This window comes from Myxocyprinus asiaticus, chromosome 45 (assembly GCF_019703515.2).
Source record: "Myxocyprinus asiaticus isolate MX2 ecotype Aquarium Trade chromosome 45, UBuf_Myxa_2, whole genome shotgun sequence".
Lineage (NCBI taxonomy): Eukaryota > Metazoa > Chordata > Actinopteri > Cypriniformes > Catostomidae > Myxocyprinus > Myxocyprinus asiaticus.
The window spans coordinates 16,842,780-16,859,989 of record NC_059388.1 but is presented as its reverse complement, the minus strand read 5'-3'; the positions used below and the strand labels follow the sequence as shown (position 1 = coordinate 16,859,989).

General features: G+C 39.7%; 1 protein-coding gene across 1 annotated transcript; it reads right to left on the bottom strand.

Annotated features, from left to right (window-relative positions):
- Positions 1-1,722: 1,722 nt before the first annotated feature.
- Positions 1,723-4,189, bottom strand: LOC127434929 (podocan). The gene is made up of 2 exons (XM_051687982.1): positions 4,179-4,189; positions 1,723-2,824 (listed from the first exon to the last, which is right to left on the bottom strand). Exons 1-2 carry the CDS (start codon positions 4,187-4,189, stop codon positions 1,723-1,725), a joined length of 1,113 nt encoding a protein of 370 aa, XP_051543942.1.
- Positions 4,190-17,210: the final 13,021 nt, after the last annotated feature.

The window sequence follows — 17,210 nt, the reverse complement described above, 5'->3', positions numbered from 1 at the left end:
CAAAATGTAAAAAGTTTAACAATAACACAAAATGGGGCCTGGGTAGCTCAGTGAGTATTGACACTGACTACCACCCCTGGAGTCACGAGTTCGAATCCAGGGTGTGCTGAGTGACTCCAGCCAGGTCTCCTAAGCAACCAAATTGGCCCAGTTGCTAGGGAGGGTAGAGTCAAATGGGGTAACCTACTCATGGTCGCGATTAGTGGTTCTCGCTCTCAATGAGGTGTGTGGTAAGTTGTGCGTGGATCACGGAGAGTAGCATGAGTCTCCACATGCTGGGAGTCTCCACGGTGTCATGCACAACGAGCCACGTGATAAGATGCGCGGATTGATGGTCTCAGATGTGAAGGCAACTGAGACTTGTCCTCCGACACTCAGATTAAGGTGAGTAACCGTGCCACCTCGAGGACCTACTAAGTAGTAGGAATTGGGCATTCCAAATTGGGAGAAAAAGGGATAAAATATATAAAATAAAAATAAATATATATAAATATATTTATATATAAAATAAACAAACAATAACACAAAACAATTCTTGAAACAACAAAATTTGGAAAAATAACATACAGAAATATTAAAACATTGTTTTGGCAAACAAATATTGTAATTGATAAATTGTATACATTTATGACATGTAGAACACATGAGACAACATGCCCAGATAAAAATGTGACCACATGCCCTGACTTTCTTGGAAAATACCTTTGTCTTAAGACACATTTAAATGGTAAATAATCTTTCGGTAAAAATCTGCATTCATAATATTGTGTACACTTGCCTTAATGTACGTCAGTGTAGTTTGATTATATCTGCTTATTTATCCAAGAGCTATAGCAAAAATATTACGACAGACTTTACAGAAGTGTAGAATTCACAAAAATTATTCTAATTTAAAGGTTCATTCAGTTTTTTTTTTTTTTTTTTTTCTCATTTAAATAGTTTTACTTGAATAGTAATTTTGAAACATGTATAAAATCATGACCACTCATGTAAGATGAAAAGTTATATCAGTAACCTTGTAAAAGCACTTTTATTCTACATGGGGCAGGGGCGCCTCATTGGGGCAGCCATGTTAACATCACATGACCAGCTAAATACTACATGCTTAATTTCAGTAAGTGCCGTGTTATTGGACACTTTCATTCATGGATTAAATTAATCCTGGCTTCCTGCGCGTAGTGCATTTCTACAATGGTATTGGTAACTGAAAACTACGGTGTTTAAATAATGTACAATCCAAGTGGTGTCAGTGTAAACCAATGTAAGCCACTTTGAAATACTTCCAAAAAGAGTCCACCTTTAAAAGAGTTTTGAAGCAGGTGTTTGAAAACAACATACAACACATCTGCCAGAGAAAACACACATTTGTGTAACTGGACTTTTGACTTCAAATCTTATCGTTACTGAGATATGGCCCTTGTGACAACTTTCTTGTGTGAAAACTAGCCCTGGTCTCCCCTTAGATGTTTACACTCATGTGTAGATGTTTCTACATTAGTCTTTCATTGCCAATTTCAGCCTTTCACACAATGTGACATGGCTCTTTGTCATACTGGAAAACAAGCAAAGCATTTTTACATTTCTAACTCTGAACCAGATGCTAATGGCTTCGTGAAAGGAAACTTCAGGCAAGACAAAAAAGGAAAACCAACATGCTGATTTGCTGGAACCTGTAAATTCCACTTCTACCCATATGTTGACCATTTCCAGGACTGCACAACTTCAGTAAAACTGTACCACCTGGAAGCCTCGGAGGCATCGGAAGGCCAGCAGGTCCAGGTGGCCCAGATCTATCATATTATATTCCAGCTGCACTCTGACCAGACGGCTGAGGGGTGACCCGTTGCCTCGACCCCAGCAGAATGCATCACGTGGAATCATACGGATCTTGTTGTGTGTAAACGTGGCAGAGTGCAGCCACAAAGGTAGTTGCCGCGGTACCTGCCGTAGAGTGTTGTGACTCATGTCTAGCTGATGCAGAAGTGGAAGAACTCTGAATGCACCATGTGCCACCTTTGTGATCTTATTTCGTGCCAGACCCAGGTGCTCCAGTTGGGGCATGGAGATAAAAGCATCCTTGCTAATGCTCGAGATGAAGTTGCTCTCTAAGTTGAGGATCTTTATGGAGGGGGGCAAGTGGCATGGAACCTGTTTCAATAGGTTGCCCTCCAGATTTAAACTCTCTAGACGACTGGCATTCAATAGTGTTGCCTTCCCAAGACCTTTATCAGTCAATCTATTCGCACTTAGATCCAGAACTTGTAGTTCTGCCTTACCCCAGAACATGTCACCCTGGAGACGTTGGATGCGGTTTCCACGAATATAAAGTTCTCGAAGACTGAGGGGCAGTTGTAGAGGGACCGAGCTAAGCAGGTTGTAGGAAAGTGTAAGTGTGCGTAGGTTGCCCAGTGGGAGAAAGACTCCTGGAGAGATAGTAGACGATTCGTTTCCCAGGCTGTTGTTACTCAGGCTGAGGATTAGCAGGTTGGGGCAAAGGACCAAAGCTGCTTCAGACATCACACTCACTTGGTTCCCATCCAGCCGTAGTTCCTCCAGGGTGCCAGGCAGGTCAGTAGGGATGCTCTGGAGAAGGTTCTTCTCCATGTACAACCTCTTGAGGTTTGGAATGCCTTCAAAGGCCCCCTCAATGGTGCCATCTGATAAACGGTTGTTGGTTAACACCAGGAATTCCATGGAGGTGTATGCGGAGAGCAAGTTCAACTGAATGCTATCAATGTGGTTGTTCATTAAGAGAATATAACGAGAGTTGTAAGGAATTCCATATGGTATTTTCTCCAGGTTTTTGTCAGAACACTGCACCACCCTGTAAAAAAAAGAAAAAGAAAACCGATTATGTCAAATCATAGCTTTGTCACAGTGATTTTCAGTTAAATAATTAGTAGCATCAGTACAATTGTCAACCATTTGCACATACAAAAAAATTATTTTCCAGTAAAATATATAACTTCTTTAAAAACAAGATACATTTACTTGAGAAGCAAAATGCCCTATGATATTTTTCTTTCAGAGTAATCTAACTAAATGTAAGGAGGTTTATGCTTAAAGGGATAGTTCATCAATTACTCACCCTCATGCCATCCCAGATGTGTATGACTTTCTTTCTTTTGCTGAACACAAACTTAGATATTTAGAAGAATGTCTCAGCTCTATAGTTCCTCACAATGCAAGTGTATGGGTACCAAAAATTTTAAGCTCCAAAAAACACATAAAAGCACATATGCACGAAGAATGCGAATCACCAAAAACGAAAGAAGAAAAATGTGAAAGTGAAAATGGAGATTTATGTTTCTCACTCACACTCTGAAGTATCACTTTGAAGACATGGGTTAAAACACTGGAGTCTTATGGATTGCTTTTATGCATGTGATTTTTTCCCCCCAAACCACTTAAGCGTAAACCACGCCCCACAGTCATGGCTAAACCCTCAGGAACATTTTCATTGGTCATCTCAGTCACGCAGCCACCTGTGAATAGCTCAGACTCCAGAAAGATCGTGAATGGATCCGATGCCAACAAATGGTAAGATAAGCCTGCTGGTAGTCATGACTATGGGGCGTGGTTTACGCTTAAGTGGTTTGGGGAGGAAAATCATGACCTTTATGCTGTCTTTATGTGCTTTTTGGGCCTTCAAAATTTTGATCACTGTTCACTTGATTGTGAGGACCTACAGAGCTGAAATATTCTTCTAAAAATCTTAATTTGTGTTCAGCAGAAGAAAGTCATACACATGGCAAGGGATCGCATGGCATGAGGGTGAATTTGAGTTTTTCCATTTTTTTTTCTTGTTTTAAGCATAAACCTTACTTAATTTTGTTTTATTTCTCTGAAAACATTACTTAAGGCCAAAACATACGCTACGCAAGTACGTGAATGCAGACGCTACACAAGCTTGATTTCATGCATTGTTGCATTCCCAAATGTCTCAGACCACAATTCATAACTGTGGCAAGGACGTGGTTGAGTGTCCATCCAGGGAGAGGGGAAGCAGTAAGGATTCATTCCTGGGTGACAATTAGGGCTAACAGCTGTTTCTTGTTGCAGTAATCCAGGAAGAGTGGTAAGAGGAGCCCACGCCAGAGCCCAGGGAGGAGAGAGAGCTACCCAGCTGTACCACGCGTTACAGTGTTATTTTGAGTAAATAAAGAGTGTTACTTTACCTGAACCCCATTTCCTCATTCCTACAATGACCAGTCCTGTTACAGAGGTGCCGAAATCTGGGAACCTTGAGGAAGATAATACGCCATCATGGAGTTCTCACTGCTGGCCAAAGTCATCAAGTCCCTCTCCAGCATGCACCAGGTGCAACACCAGGCCCTGCTTGAGCTGCGTCGAGAGCAAGTCCAGTGTTTCCAGGCGATTCTCCGAGCTCAAGCAGAGGAACGGCAGGCGTTCCGGAGCTTCATACACCAGGAGCAAGGTTCAGCCGCAGCTCCGGAACAAACACCTTCCATGCATCTTTCAATGAGTAGGCCGCAGCCACGAGCAACAACAACAGCATTTCCACTCGCTGACACTAAGCGAACACATCCGCCCATTTGCGTCCACCCAACAGCTTCGTGATGCCTGCCGGAAATGACTGCTGGCAGAGGAGCGCAACGCCGAGTATGGGCGTCATGCGGGAAGCTTGGGAGGAGGGAACTTCAAACAGTAAAAATGAAATTCAAAACATTCTTGATCTTAGAGCAAAACTCCATACTTTGGTTCAACAAACACAGGAGAATTTGCTCCAAGCTCAAGAACGCCAAAGCCAGCTGTATGATAGGGATTGGCTACGGAAATTTGCACCAGGAGACAAAGTGCTTGTATTACTCCCAACCTCGAGCTCCAAATAACTCACCAAGTGGCAAGGGCCCTTTAAGGTCACACGATGAGTGGAAGATCTTGATGATGTGGTCAAACGAACAGATAGAGGTGATGCATGTCAAATATACCATCTCAACCTCCTGAAATTATGGAGGGAGGCGGCACCTGTGACGTTGGCGATGGTGGTTCTGGAGAGGGTGGAGCTCGGGCTGAAGGTGAACTTAAAAGACAATCATCTCACCCCGGTCATTTGTGGAGACCACCTCTCACCATCTCAACACACAGAGGTTGCTAAATTGCACAAAGAATTTGCAGATGTGTTTTCGCCTTTACCTGGTCATACAAACCTCATACAGCACCACTTCGAGACTACACCCGGGGTAGTGGTACGTACTCGTCCCTACCGACTTCCCGAGCACAAGAATAAAGTGGTACGAGAACAATTGGATGCAATGCTTGATATGGGAGTGATAGTAGAATCCCAAAGTGACTGGTCCAACCCAGTAGTGCTGGTTCCTAAGGGCGATGGGTAGGTCCAGTTCTGTGTGGATTATCAAAGTTAAACACAGTGTCTAAATTTGATGCATATCCAGTGCCTCATATTGATGAACTGCTCGATTGGTTAGGTACAGCTCGTTTTTATTTGACACTGGATTTGACAAAGGGCTATTGGCAAATCCCCTTAACCCCAATATCCCGTGAGAAAACAGCCTTTGTGACGCTTCCGTTTGATTTGTTTGGGGCTCCGGCTACATTCCAGTGGCTCATGGACCGAGTCCTCAGACCGCACGTTGCTTATGCTGCTGCCTATTTAGACGATATCAGTATTTACAATAATGATTGGCAGCGGCACCTACAACATTTGAGGGCTGTCCTGAGGTCATTAAGGTGAGTGGGGCTCACGGCAAACCCGAAGAAGTTCGCAACTGGGTGGGTGGAGGTATGGTATCTGGGCTTCCACTTGAGCTATGGGAAGGTGCGGCCCCAAATTTATAAAACCGCAGCAATTTCAGCCTCCCTGAGAACTAAGACCATAAAGGAGGTAAGACAGTTCCTGGGGCTGGCTGGCTACTATCATAGGTTTGTATTTAACTATTCGGCTGTCACCAGCTCACTGACTGATCTTACTAAAAAGACAGCACCAGATCCGGTTAAGTGGACAGAGCAGTGTCAACAGGCTTTTACGCATGTGAAAGCTGTACTTTGTGGCGGGCCGCTTTTGCATACACCTGACTTCTCACTCCTTTTCATTTTACAGTCGGATGCTTCAGACAGGGGGTTGGGGGTGGTGCTCTCACAGGTGGTGGAGGGGGAGGAATGGCTAGTGCTGTACATGAGTTGGAAGCTCTCTTTGAGAGAGACTAAGTACAGCACCGTGGAGAAGGAATGCTTGGCCATTAAGTGGGCCGTCCTCACACTCCGTTACTACCTGTTGGGGTGGGCCTTCACCCTCTGTTCAGATCATGGTCCTCCAGTGGCTCCACCGCATGAAGGATACTAACACGTGGATCACCCGTTGGTTTCTGGTGTTACAGCCTTTTAAGTTCAATGTGGTCCACAGGCCGGGGGCACAGATGGCTGTCGCAGATTTCCTCTCCAGAGAGGGGGGAGTGGTGGGCCGTCCGGATGGCTCCCTGGCCTGAGTCAGGCAGTGGGGGTGTGTGGCGAGGGCGTGGTTGAGTGTCCGTCCAGGGAGAGGGAAAGCGGTAAGGATCCCTGGGTGACAATTAGGGCTAACAGCTGTTACTTGTTCAGCAGTAATCCGTGAAGCACGATAAGAGGATCCCACACCAGAGCCCAGGGAGGAGAGAGAGCTACCCAGCTGTACCATGCGTTAGAGTGTTTCAGCCAAACTATTGAGTGTTATTTTGAGTAAATAAAAAGTGTGACATTACCTGAACCCTGCTTCCTCATTCCTACAATGACCACTCCTGTTACAATAACACAGCGCAAGTACGTGATGCATTCTCAACATATAGCGGACATTAGTGTAAACTCTCTGCTTCTACGGTATTTTCTCTTTCATGCCAATTACTGTCATGGCAGAGCTACAGTTTGAAGAAAATATTGCTGAGCAAGTAAGTTAAAGTCAGTATATTTATAGACAGAACACATCCAGTTTAACAACACAAACATTTGAAGGTAACTCTATCGCCCCCTTGAGTTCTGAGGTTTGTTACCACCACAGTAGGCATGTTCATCCGAACCACATGTAAGTCATGCACTTGCGTAAAGTATGTTTCTAGCTTTGATGTCTTATTTTGAAGTCATATTGCTTCTCAAGTAAATGTATCTTGCTTTAAGGTTGCTTAGATATTTTTACTGGAAAACAAGTCTTTTTGCAGTGTAGACACATACCTCCCATAGCAGGAACAATTTGAGGGACAGTAGTGATCTTCAAAATATGGAAAATATGAAGCAGTTGTTGGCTTTAATTTCTTCTCCTGTTTTAACTTTTTCACTTTCTTTCCTTTATTTAAAAACTGTCCTTTTTTCTTTCTCTCCTTTCCTTTGTCTTTCTTTGGGAGCTTCTTTTTCTTTGTTTTCATTGTCAAGTTGCTTTTGGGTTGGCCAGCAGTTTGTTTAGTTTTAGGTTTGACTATTATTGTATTCGGCAGGGTTATAACAGTGGTGCCTGCCCTTGCTGCCATCGCTGTTGAATCAACACTCACTTCTTCCAGCTGGAGGGCTTTAGAGCTGTTCATCACATGAAACTTCACTACGAGTTCATCAATTGTGCTGCTTCCATTTACAAGTAAGGTAGCCTCTGTTTCCTCAACAGTTGAGTTTACAATATGAAGTTTTGTGGTTACTGTTGTAGTTTCAGATGAAAGTGAAATTTTGGTTATAATGGATGTGATCTTGGCAGATTCTGCATGTCTTTGTAATGTGGACTGGAATGATGGTGGTAGAGTAGGCTGTTTAACAAAGACATGTTGAGAGGAATTGGTCATGTTTGGGGAAGTGGTATATTGACTGACAGTTTCTGTAGTTGTAGGTAGATGTTCATCACCCTCCACAGCTCGTAGATGAGTGGTATTCCATGCTGAAAGGAAGGGTCCAGCTGAGATTTGTTCTTGGAGCACATACAGATTGTGTCTTTTTTCCTTCTCTTTTTCTTCTACTTCCTGTGTTTTGACCTCACTTCCTGTTTGCTCTCTTTCTATTTTCTTTATGCCATCCTCTCCCTCTCTATCTTTCTTACTGTGAACTGTTTCTGTTTCTACTTCCATCCGTTGGACTGTGATCTCTTCCTCGTTTTTCTTCTCTTCATCAGTGTTGAGAGACACTGTCAACCAATCAGTTCTCTGCTCGACCCAAAGATCTCCATCTGCAGATACATTCTGCAGAACTGACACATTAAGACCTACAACAGGTAACACACACCTATGTGAACACATTACACCAACACATTAATAATTATTCAGTTGCTTTTAGGACATTTGCCTACTGTAGTACATTTGAAATATAATGACCATTGGACAATCTATGTTACATTGTTGGTAATGTACAGTAGGTACAATTTACAATATGTGGCAGTAAGCACTGAAAACCAAACACAAAGACAAGTGACAACTTTTGTTTTCATTCATTAAAAAGCATCTACATATTACTTGAATGTAATTTACATGAGTATGTGTCAAAGATTTTGTACTTAACCTTTTTAAAATAAAATATATTAAAGGAATATTCTGGTTTCAATACAAGTTAAGCTCAATTGGCAGCATTTATGGCATAATACTGATTACCACAAAAATAAAAAAATAAAAAAACAGTGAGGCACTTACAATGGAAGTGAATGAGGGCCAATGTGTAAACATTAAAATACCCACTGTTTCAAAAGTTTAGCTACAAGGTGTCAACAAAATGCATGTTAACATGGTTTTAGTGTGAAAAAATTGCTTACTAACCTTTTCTGTGTAAAGTTATAGCCAATTTTACACCTTCATTGCCATGAATGTAATGTCAACAAACCCTAAAACCTTAATGTAAATGCTTTTATAAAATTATAAACTTCACATTTCGGCCTTTAAACCCTCCACAAATTGGCCACATTCATTTCTATTGTGGTGTGTCACTGTAAACTAAATTTTTGCTGTTTTTAAAGAAAAGGAGGGACAAGTAGAAATAATTAGTTGTGGTAACAACATTATGCCACAAATGTTGTTGATTGATCTTAACTTGTATTGAACCCGGAATATTAAGTTTAAGCAAACGCAAACAGAGATTGCAGAAAATGGTAAGTAATTAAGAGTTAAAATCACACAACACTTACTTGGCTGAAGCACATATGTGTGTACAGGCACAGCACAAATCCAAAACAGCAAAAAGAGTGGTTTCATTTTAGGATAACAATAGCTAAATAGGGGGGGAAAAAAGAAAAAAAAAAGTTTTCTAATTAGAATGTGAAAACCTTATTACCTTGTTTCAATGTATTTGTCTGCAGTAAAATCTGTGGCAATCAACCAAGCTCTCTGAGGCTAAAAATAAAAATTTTCAAAATGACTGATAACCAAATTAAAGATGCCGGGAAGCATCTGAAAGATTTACAAGTCATAACTGATCGTGTGAGCTTGAAGTTTTTTAATGAGATTGGCCTGCTAGGCAGAGCTCACCTGGACTATGTTCAAGATGAGTATGTGGCATCCTTCAGATGTATAAGTCCTTGTATTCAGTAGATATGGAAGACATGCTGCCCTCCTGTGTTGCACAGACTGTCTCTGACAACATTTTGTCTGAATGTCCAGTTGGATTTAAAAGCAGTTCAGCTTTATACAAACACACAAACAAATAGATGCATATACTGACTAATGGACTCATTTAAAGACCCTCCTTCAGCCCAATGCAAATTCCACACACACACTCAGGAAAATTATACACTTCTAAGTAATAGCTCTTCAAAGACACTTATGATTACGGGAATTTTCCCACTCACACACTAGTTCAAGAAGAATCTAGCAGATCACGTATGGAGAAAGGAGATGGACACAAACTGGACAGAGAGGTTAAAGGTCAGGATTCACTTTGGGATTGACACTGTTTGTTCTGAATTCACAGACACTGGTGCCTTCCCACTGGTGCCACAGCAACAAGTGATTCCATACAAGGTCTGGGACCTTTGACCTTACATTTTCTTTAGATTTAGACGCACAGAGGTGTGTCCAAAGTAAGCATATTATTTTGGGAACAAGAATGTTAAACTTTGGGGCTGAATAGACATCACCTTTCAAACTCTTGATAAACATTTGTTGTAACAATGAATAAGGACATAACCAAATATTGGAAATTGGATACACTTTATAAAACCATATACATTAGATCAACCACTATTTTAACCTCCTGAGACCAGAGCATGAATGCTGTGTGCATTTTCCAAAAAAAAAAAAAAAAAAAAAAGAAGAAGAAGAAGAAGAAGAAGAAGAAAAACACATTCTAGAGCAAATAGATATCCTTAAAATTTATGTCTACATATGTGGACAGCAGGACTAAGTTTAAGATGTTTACAGCAGTGTTGGTTATTCATGTTGAGACGTTACAGACATTACATCAGAAATTAGCATAATTAATCCTTATTCAAAGTAATGGCCAGCATCATCCAATCACTGCCAACCATGTTAAAATAAATGTATACATTACAAATTCTGAAACTATGTAGTGATTACTATAGTCCCATGTCTGCCAAACATGTTGAGTGGTTAAACATCATCTGCAGACTGAAACTGAACTTTTGATAGAAAGTTTGGATTGAATGCACTTGGCTTCATAGGAAAGCTATCACTTGCTCCCTATTTAGTGAATGACTTAACCTCCAGTGTGATGCCTGTCTGCACTGGTTTCAGAACAGTTTGAATTGCACCTTATTTTTATCCTCCATATAAAGCTTCTGAAAGCAAAATTTTTTACATTTTGGATGAACCTATTGATTCTCAATGTGATAATGCACAGTAAATATAGGATTTCTAAGGAAAACATGTGCTGAAGTACACATTAGTGTACATTGTGTTTAGCAGTGTGGCGTTTCGCGATAAATCACTCAGATTTTAAAAATGGCATATCGGATGAAACTAGAGACTCTAGTCTGTTGACTCAAATAGGTTTCAATGTAGAAACTTGACTAGGTTTCTTTCCAGATGTAGTTTTGTTGCCGTTTCTCCCAAAGACAAACTCTGCTGTGATCAGTGCCATGTTGTTTTGTCACATGACAAATTTTAACCCTTTACTGTCAGCACAGAGTCTGCTAAACTGAGATCAGTCGGTTTAAATTAATTCAATTTATGCATTGCGAATAACAAAGCCAAAATACAACGTCCACGCATGTGTACGCGAGGTCGCACAATGTTAAATATGTCTATGGCAGTAACGGTCCTGAATGAATATATTTTAGGTGACCTGAACATTGATTTTGACCATTTATTTGGCCAGTTTAGAGGTGCAGTAGTAAAATTAGTCTTCACTTTTCACTTTTCTGCTAGTTCTGCCCACGACTGTGTGCCCCAGTGGATGTTTATGGGTCTCAGATTTATCCAGAAGTGTGAGGGAAATAAAGATAAAGAAATTAAGATGTTCGCTTTCGCCACCAAGCAGTAGGGGACGAGTGCGTGAGCAGGCAGGGTAGAGCAGAGATCTGGACAATGAATCTTGTAGAAAATGAAAGCCAGAGCAGATGTGTGGGATGGTGTTCCTGTATTTCACAACATGTCTGCATTTGATAATTTACTGAATATTTTAGATCAGCCCAGTCATGAACTGTGCCAAATCAACTCCTGAAAATTATGTAACATCTCTGAATCTAAATCTATAAATCAGGGGACAAATATAAAAATGCCTTTTATAACCTTTTATAATTTTTTTTAATATAAATAAAAAAAGCTATACATCACATTAGCCATATATACAAATAAATATACAACAAATAGAATGTTTTATATATATTAATTTCTACATTAATTTCATTCCCAAATAGATGTTTCTTATATTACTTGTTGTTTGACATTAATATTTTGGCAAATCTTTGGCCTATACAGTGCATTGTAATATTACTACATTGTAATACCTCGTATTATTGACATTTTTGTTTGCTATTGTACAATAAACTATTTTTGTGTAGGGAACAGCATGATCAGTATAAAGCAAGTATTGTCACTTCTGAGTGTTTGGCAATAAGCATTCTTAAATGCTATTAAAATGGATAAAGTTCTCAAAATAAACCACCAGGAGACAGCACAGGACTGTTTAACATTTTAACCGAAGACGGACTGCTCTGCGGTGTTACATAAGCATTCAGGTCAGCAATGTACTGTATACAGAAGTGGATTGTTTTCCAACAGACTTACTTTATAAACAACCACCTGTTTATAAAGCACCCCTGAAATCAGCACAGATAAAAATAGAAAACAATAGGACATGTGATCATTTATAAGATATTTTCCATCTTTGGTGTCAATACTGTAGTACTGAGGCAAGGTCCCTGAGTGCTAGATGAACAGAATGAGGTAATGACACAGACTCATGAAAGGAAAGGACAGTGTTAGTGTTACTCTCTAATGGGATGAGGAAGAAACTGGGGCAGCTTGTTCCGGACAGACCACCTGTTTGGGAAAAGTGACAATCAGCTGTTTGGAAAATGGCAACAGAGGTTTATGCTCTTAAACTAGTGCTAACCCAGCACTACCCTAAGTCTAAGATGGTCTTTTCAGCAGGGGAAAGCTTAGATTAGGCTGAATATTCTGTAATGTGTCTGAATAAACATTATGAATACATCATTTTCAGGTCTTACACCTTATTGCTCTGTCTCATTTAGCAAGTTGCTTGTGGCATACACTTCTTAATTCTTTACTAGCATTGAAACATTTGTTGAAAGTCACAAACAACAGACTGTAATGACACACCTAGTCAACACAACACCTTTTGTTCACTGTCTTTTATGCGTATACTAATGTTGAAACGAGGCACACCTGTTCAAGGGACAGCTGAGGAAGCCAGCTGTCCATTTACATTGTTCAAAGGACTGCAAGATCAACATGGTTTGTTGTTTATGAATGCAAATGTTCTCAAATTCAAGTGGACAGTCTGTACTTTAACCTGCCAGTCATGAAGTGCTAATGGAAAGCTCTTGTTTAATTTTCTAATTTGACAGTTCAGACATAAAACAAAAACAAATGGTTTATTGTATGGGGACTAATTGACTTGTATGGGGACTGTAATATGGGACTAATTGACTGCACTTTATGCAACTCTGTGTGTATATATGTGTGTGTATGTGTAAGTGGAGGCCACAAAAACATTTATCCATCAATCCACCCAATAGCGAACAGTCAATTTCAAGTTTCCATTGCAGCTTGCTTTTAACATACACACTGAAGGTTAAACAATCATTTAGACTTTTGGGCTTGTTTATAATGTGATAGATGGACCATGTTTGAGGTCAGAGTGCCCATGAAGACACCATGAATCCCATTCTAGATCCTGTCTGCCTTGCTAGGTGTATCAAAGCTTAGTTGTATTGACCTAATGCTGAGGATCGACTGGGCGTCTCATGGAGCAATGTAACCACCAAGGACGGGCTTTGTGGTTTCATGTATAGCGTTGTCTCAGCCTCAGATGGACCGCCCACAGTCTGTCTGCCGACCGTCTTACTCATGTTGCAAATAAATCTGAAAAGTACTCTCAGTCTTGCAAGCCCTTCATTTTTCATTCAGTCTGCCTGGAAATGACATAGTGTTTGCAAACAGCACTTTTGAGATTGGAATAAAATGTGGATTTGCCTAAATTTGCCAGGATAGTGGCATCAAATCTTGGAAAGATTTTCAGAGTTTCAATTGAGACAATTAATAGGAGGTTAACTTTGAATTCAGAGACAGGTAGGTTGAAAGTTTCGCTGTTAAAATAAGTTTTTTCCAATCTGTGAAATTCAAATCATTGCCCTCAGTGGCCAAAGCTGGAAATGTTGTTGAACGTATGGGCATGTGTAATAGAGGTTGACCAATAGTGGCTTTTGCCAATACCGATAAGTAAGGTGGTGGAAAGGAGCCAATAACTGATTAATCAGCAGAGAGTTTTTAATATCAATTTATAGAATGATTTATAAACATTTTCTAAAAATGTTGTCTTTCCTTACTATGGCACAGACACAGAGGCTACAAGTTTCAAAAATAAATAAAATCCCAAATGTAGTTTATTGTTCAACCAAAATCCCAATAATAATCTGAAAAAAATGAAGATTTGGTGCCCGAAACACACTGCGGACTCTTATTTTGAAAAGGCAGAGCCTTCGCTCTCTTACAATGCTCTATATTTAAGTAATAATCAAATTAAGCTTTTTATAGACTAGTAGCTTCATCACCAGATGAAGGGTTTTGTGTGTATATATACTTTACCAGATGAGGTTTAATGAGGAATAAGGTTTATTATTATTCACAAGATAAATTTGCTGATGGGGCACGTTTCCATATAGTCACATTTTTCGTTTCATGTCCTTACTTCAATTAAGATGATTATCTAATCCAAATAACAAAATATGCATTGAAGTGAGGATAAAAATATGGATGAATATTGCCAATGATGAAAGATTGAGAAATACATAAGAATAATATTTGTTTTTACAACTATCGGCATAGATTTTTGTAGATAGCCGATAGTTTCAAAAAGCAGCTATATCGGTCTACCTCTAATGTGTGAGTGCCAGTTTCAGGGTGACATGTCCACAGAGTGGCACCAAAAGTGAGTTGTATTTTTAGTTTAGTTTGTAAATGGTGTAATACAGTGAACAGGAATGCAAATTTTATCCTACACCCTAACCCAAAACCTAAACATCATTGGTTACCATTGTTTATGTGCTTGCCATTGTTTATGTGAAGCGATTACTTCCTAGTCCTCATGAGACCAGAACTCATGTCTCTGGGGTTCCTCGTGCAACAAGCTATCAGTAGCGCTAAAGGGAAATGTATTCACACCTGAAGTTATGCAAAAATATATTATGGGGGATGGTACTTGTCAGTAATTCCGCTGAATGGGGTTAAATTATAGTACTTCATTTACTCACCCTCATGCTGTCCCAGATGTGTATGACTTTCTTGTTCTGCTGAAGACACATAACATTTTTTAGAAGAATATTTCAGCTCTCTAAGTCCTTTCAACAAGTGAATGGTGGTGAGACCATTGAAGCTACAAAAATCACAGAAAGGCAGCATAAAAGTAGCCCATACGACTCCAGTGGTTAAATATATGTCTTGTGATGCGATGCAATTACTTTGGGTGGGAAACAGATCAATATTGCAATCCTTTTTTATCCTATATTTTTCAGTATGTGCAAGAATGTGAAAGTTTTATAGTAAAAAAGGACTTAAATATTGATCTGTTTCTCACCCAAACCTATCATATTGCTTCTGAAGACATTGACTTAACCACTGGAGTCATATAAATTACTTTTATGCTGCCTTTATGTGATTTTGGGGGCTTGAAAGGTCTGGTCACCATTCACTTGCATTGTATGGACCTACAGAGCTGAGAAATTCTTCTAAAAATCTTTGTTTGTGTTCTGCAGAAGACAGAAAGTCATACACATCTGGAATGGCATGAGAGTGAGTAAATGATGAGAGAATTTTAAATTTTGGGAGAACTATCCCTTTGATTTCAGAAAATATCTACATGAATTTTCAGAAGCAACATGTCGATTTCTCATGTGACCATGTTGATATCCACGAGCAGAATAGAATATTCGGCTTTGTTTTCAGAGTTATGTCTGTGAATATAGACATTTTGTGCATTTTGTTCGGTTTATCCTGTACAATCATGACATTGGTTTCTGCAGTAGAAACAAGAAGAGAGGAGGATGAGGCATAGAGACAGGGAGAGAGAATACAACGACATTGAACGAGAATAGGATTTCCCCTCCCCTCAACCAAAGACCCATCTGCCCTTTCTCTGTCTGTTGGGGGTCAGGGGTTTGAAAGGACAGAGGTTGCAGACAGCAATCAATTTGTTAGTGAACTGTCAGAGGTCTGCTTTTGTGTGTGTGTGTGTTACGCAGATACAGTATAGGGTGAATAAAGTTTATGCTTGCCTTATCTTTATACTGTACATGCATAAAACCACATCACCATCTCCAATCCTGTCACTATGATGCCACTAACTGTGAGACAGTCTGTCTGCTGTCCATGTCTCTAACAGAAAAGCCTGTGTAAATGTTTAATCACAGCTCACTGCTAATTCTGGCTCGGTCTCTGCAGCCCAGAGCTGATCAACAGACAAAATCTAACTTATTAGCTTGCATGAAGGCAACTGGAGTTTAACTCTCAGACACCCGAGCATAGAGACTGATTATATATTCTTTTTTATCCTTGATCATGTTTTAAGAAGCCACTGATTATAAAAAATATTTTTTTAAGCATATTGCCAAAAGCTCTTGGTATGTTATTGAAAGAGGAGGGAACAATGGGCTTCAAGTTTTCCTTATTTCTGGATGACCAGATATTGACTACACACTGCCAGTCAATCATACACAAACACAGACTTTTGGGCACTCTGCGGTCCTAAAACATACACATATTATTTTTTTTTTTTCAATCTATGAAGCCTGAAGTGGGGCCTCCAGCAGGCCCCTGCCCTGTTATCTTAACCCTCCCCAAAATATCCCTACATTACTGCCTCTTAGTGTTTTGACATGTGGTTTGGTTTACGTGTACAGAGGAGCTGAAACCTTCTGGAAAACATTGAGAGAAATAAAAGTAGTAGGAAAACAAGTGTTGAGAAGAAAAAATAGATACATGCATCATGTTGATGGTAAACGCAACACTTGTAACTCAACCTCGAACACAATTTAAAAGTCATCATTTACTCCCTCGTGTCGTTTCAAACTTGCATGACTTTATTTCTTCCTTGGAACACAAAAGTAGACATTTTGAAGAATGTGCAGGCCACTCTTTTTTATGCAATTACAATGAATGGGGACTGGTGCACTGATGCACAATAAAAGGGGCCTATACTCCAAGTCTTCTGAAACCATACAAGAGTTTTGTGTTAGGGATCGACCAAAACTTAAGCCGTTACAATATTTTCATGACGCTTTTGCGTCTTTTATAAAGCTTAAAAGCATCAGTCCCCATTCATTTTAAATGCAGAAAAAAAGAGCGACCAGTACATCCTTCAAAATGTCTCCTTTTGTGTTCCACAGAAGAAATAAAATGAGTAAATGATGACATAATTATAATTTTGAGTGAACTATTTCTTTAGTTCCTTTAAACTGCAGATTCGAAATTCAAAAATTAATAAAGTTCTATTTAAATACTATATATGTGTTTTCAGAGAAAAGTTGTATTTTTCTTACAGCAGCCCAAGAAGAATCTTTGAGGTGGAGAAAAAACATATGATCCAGCTTTGCGTTTGTG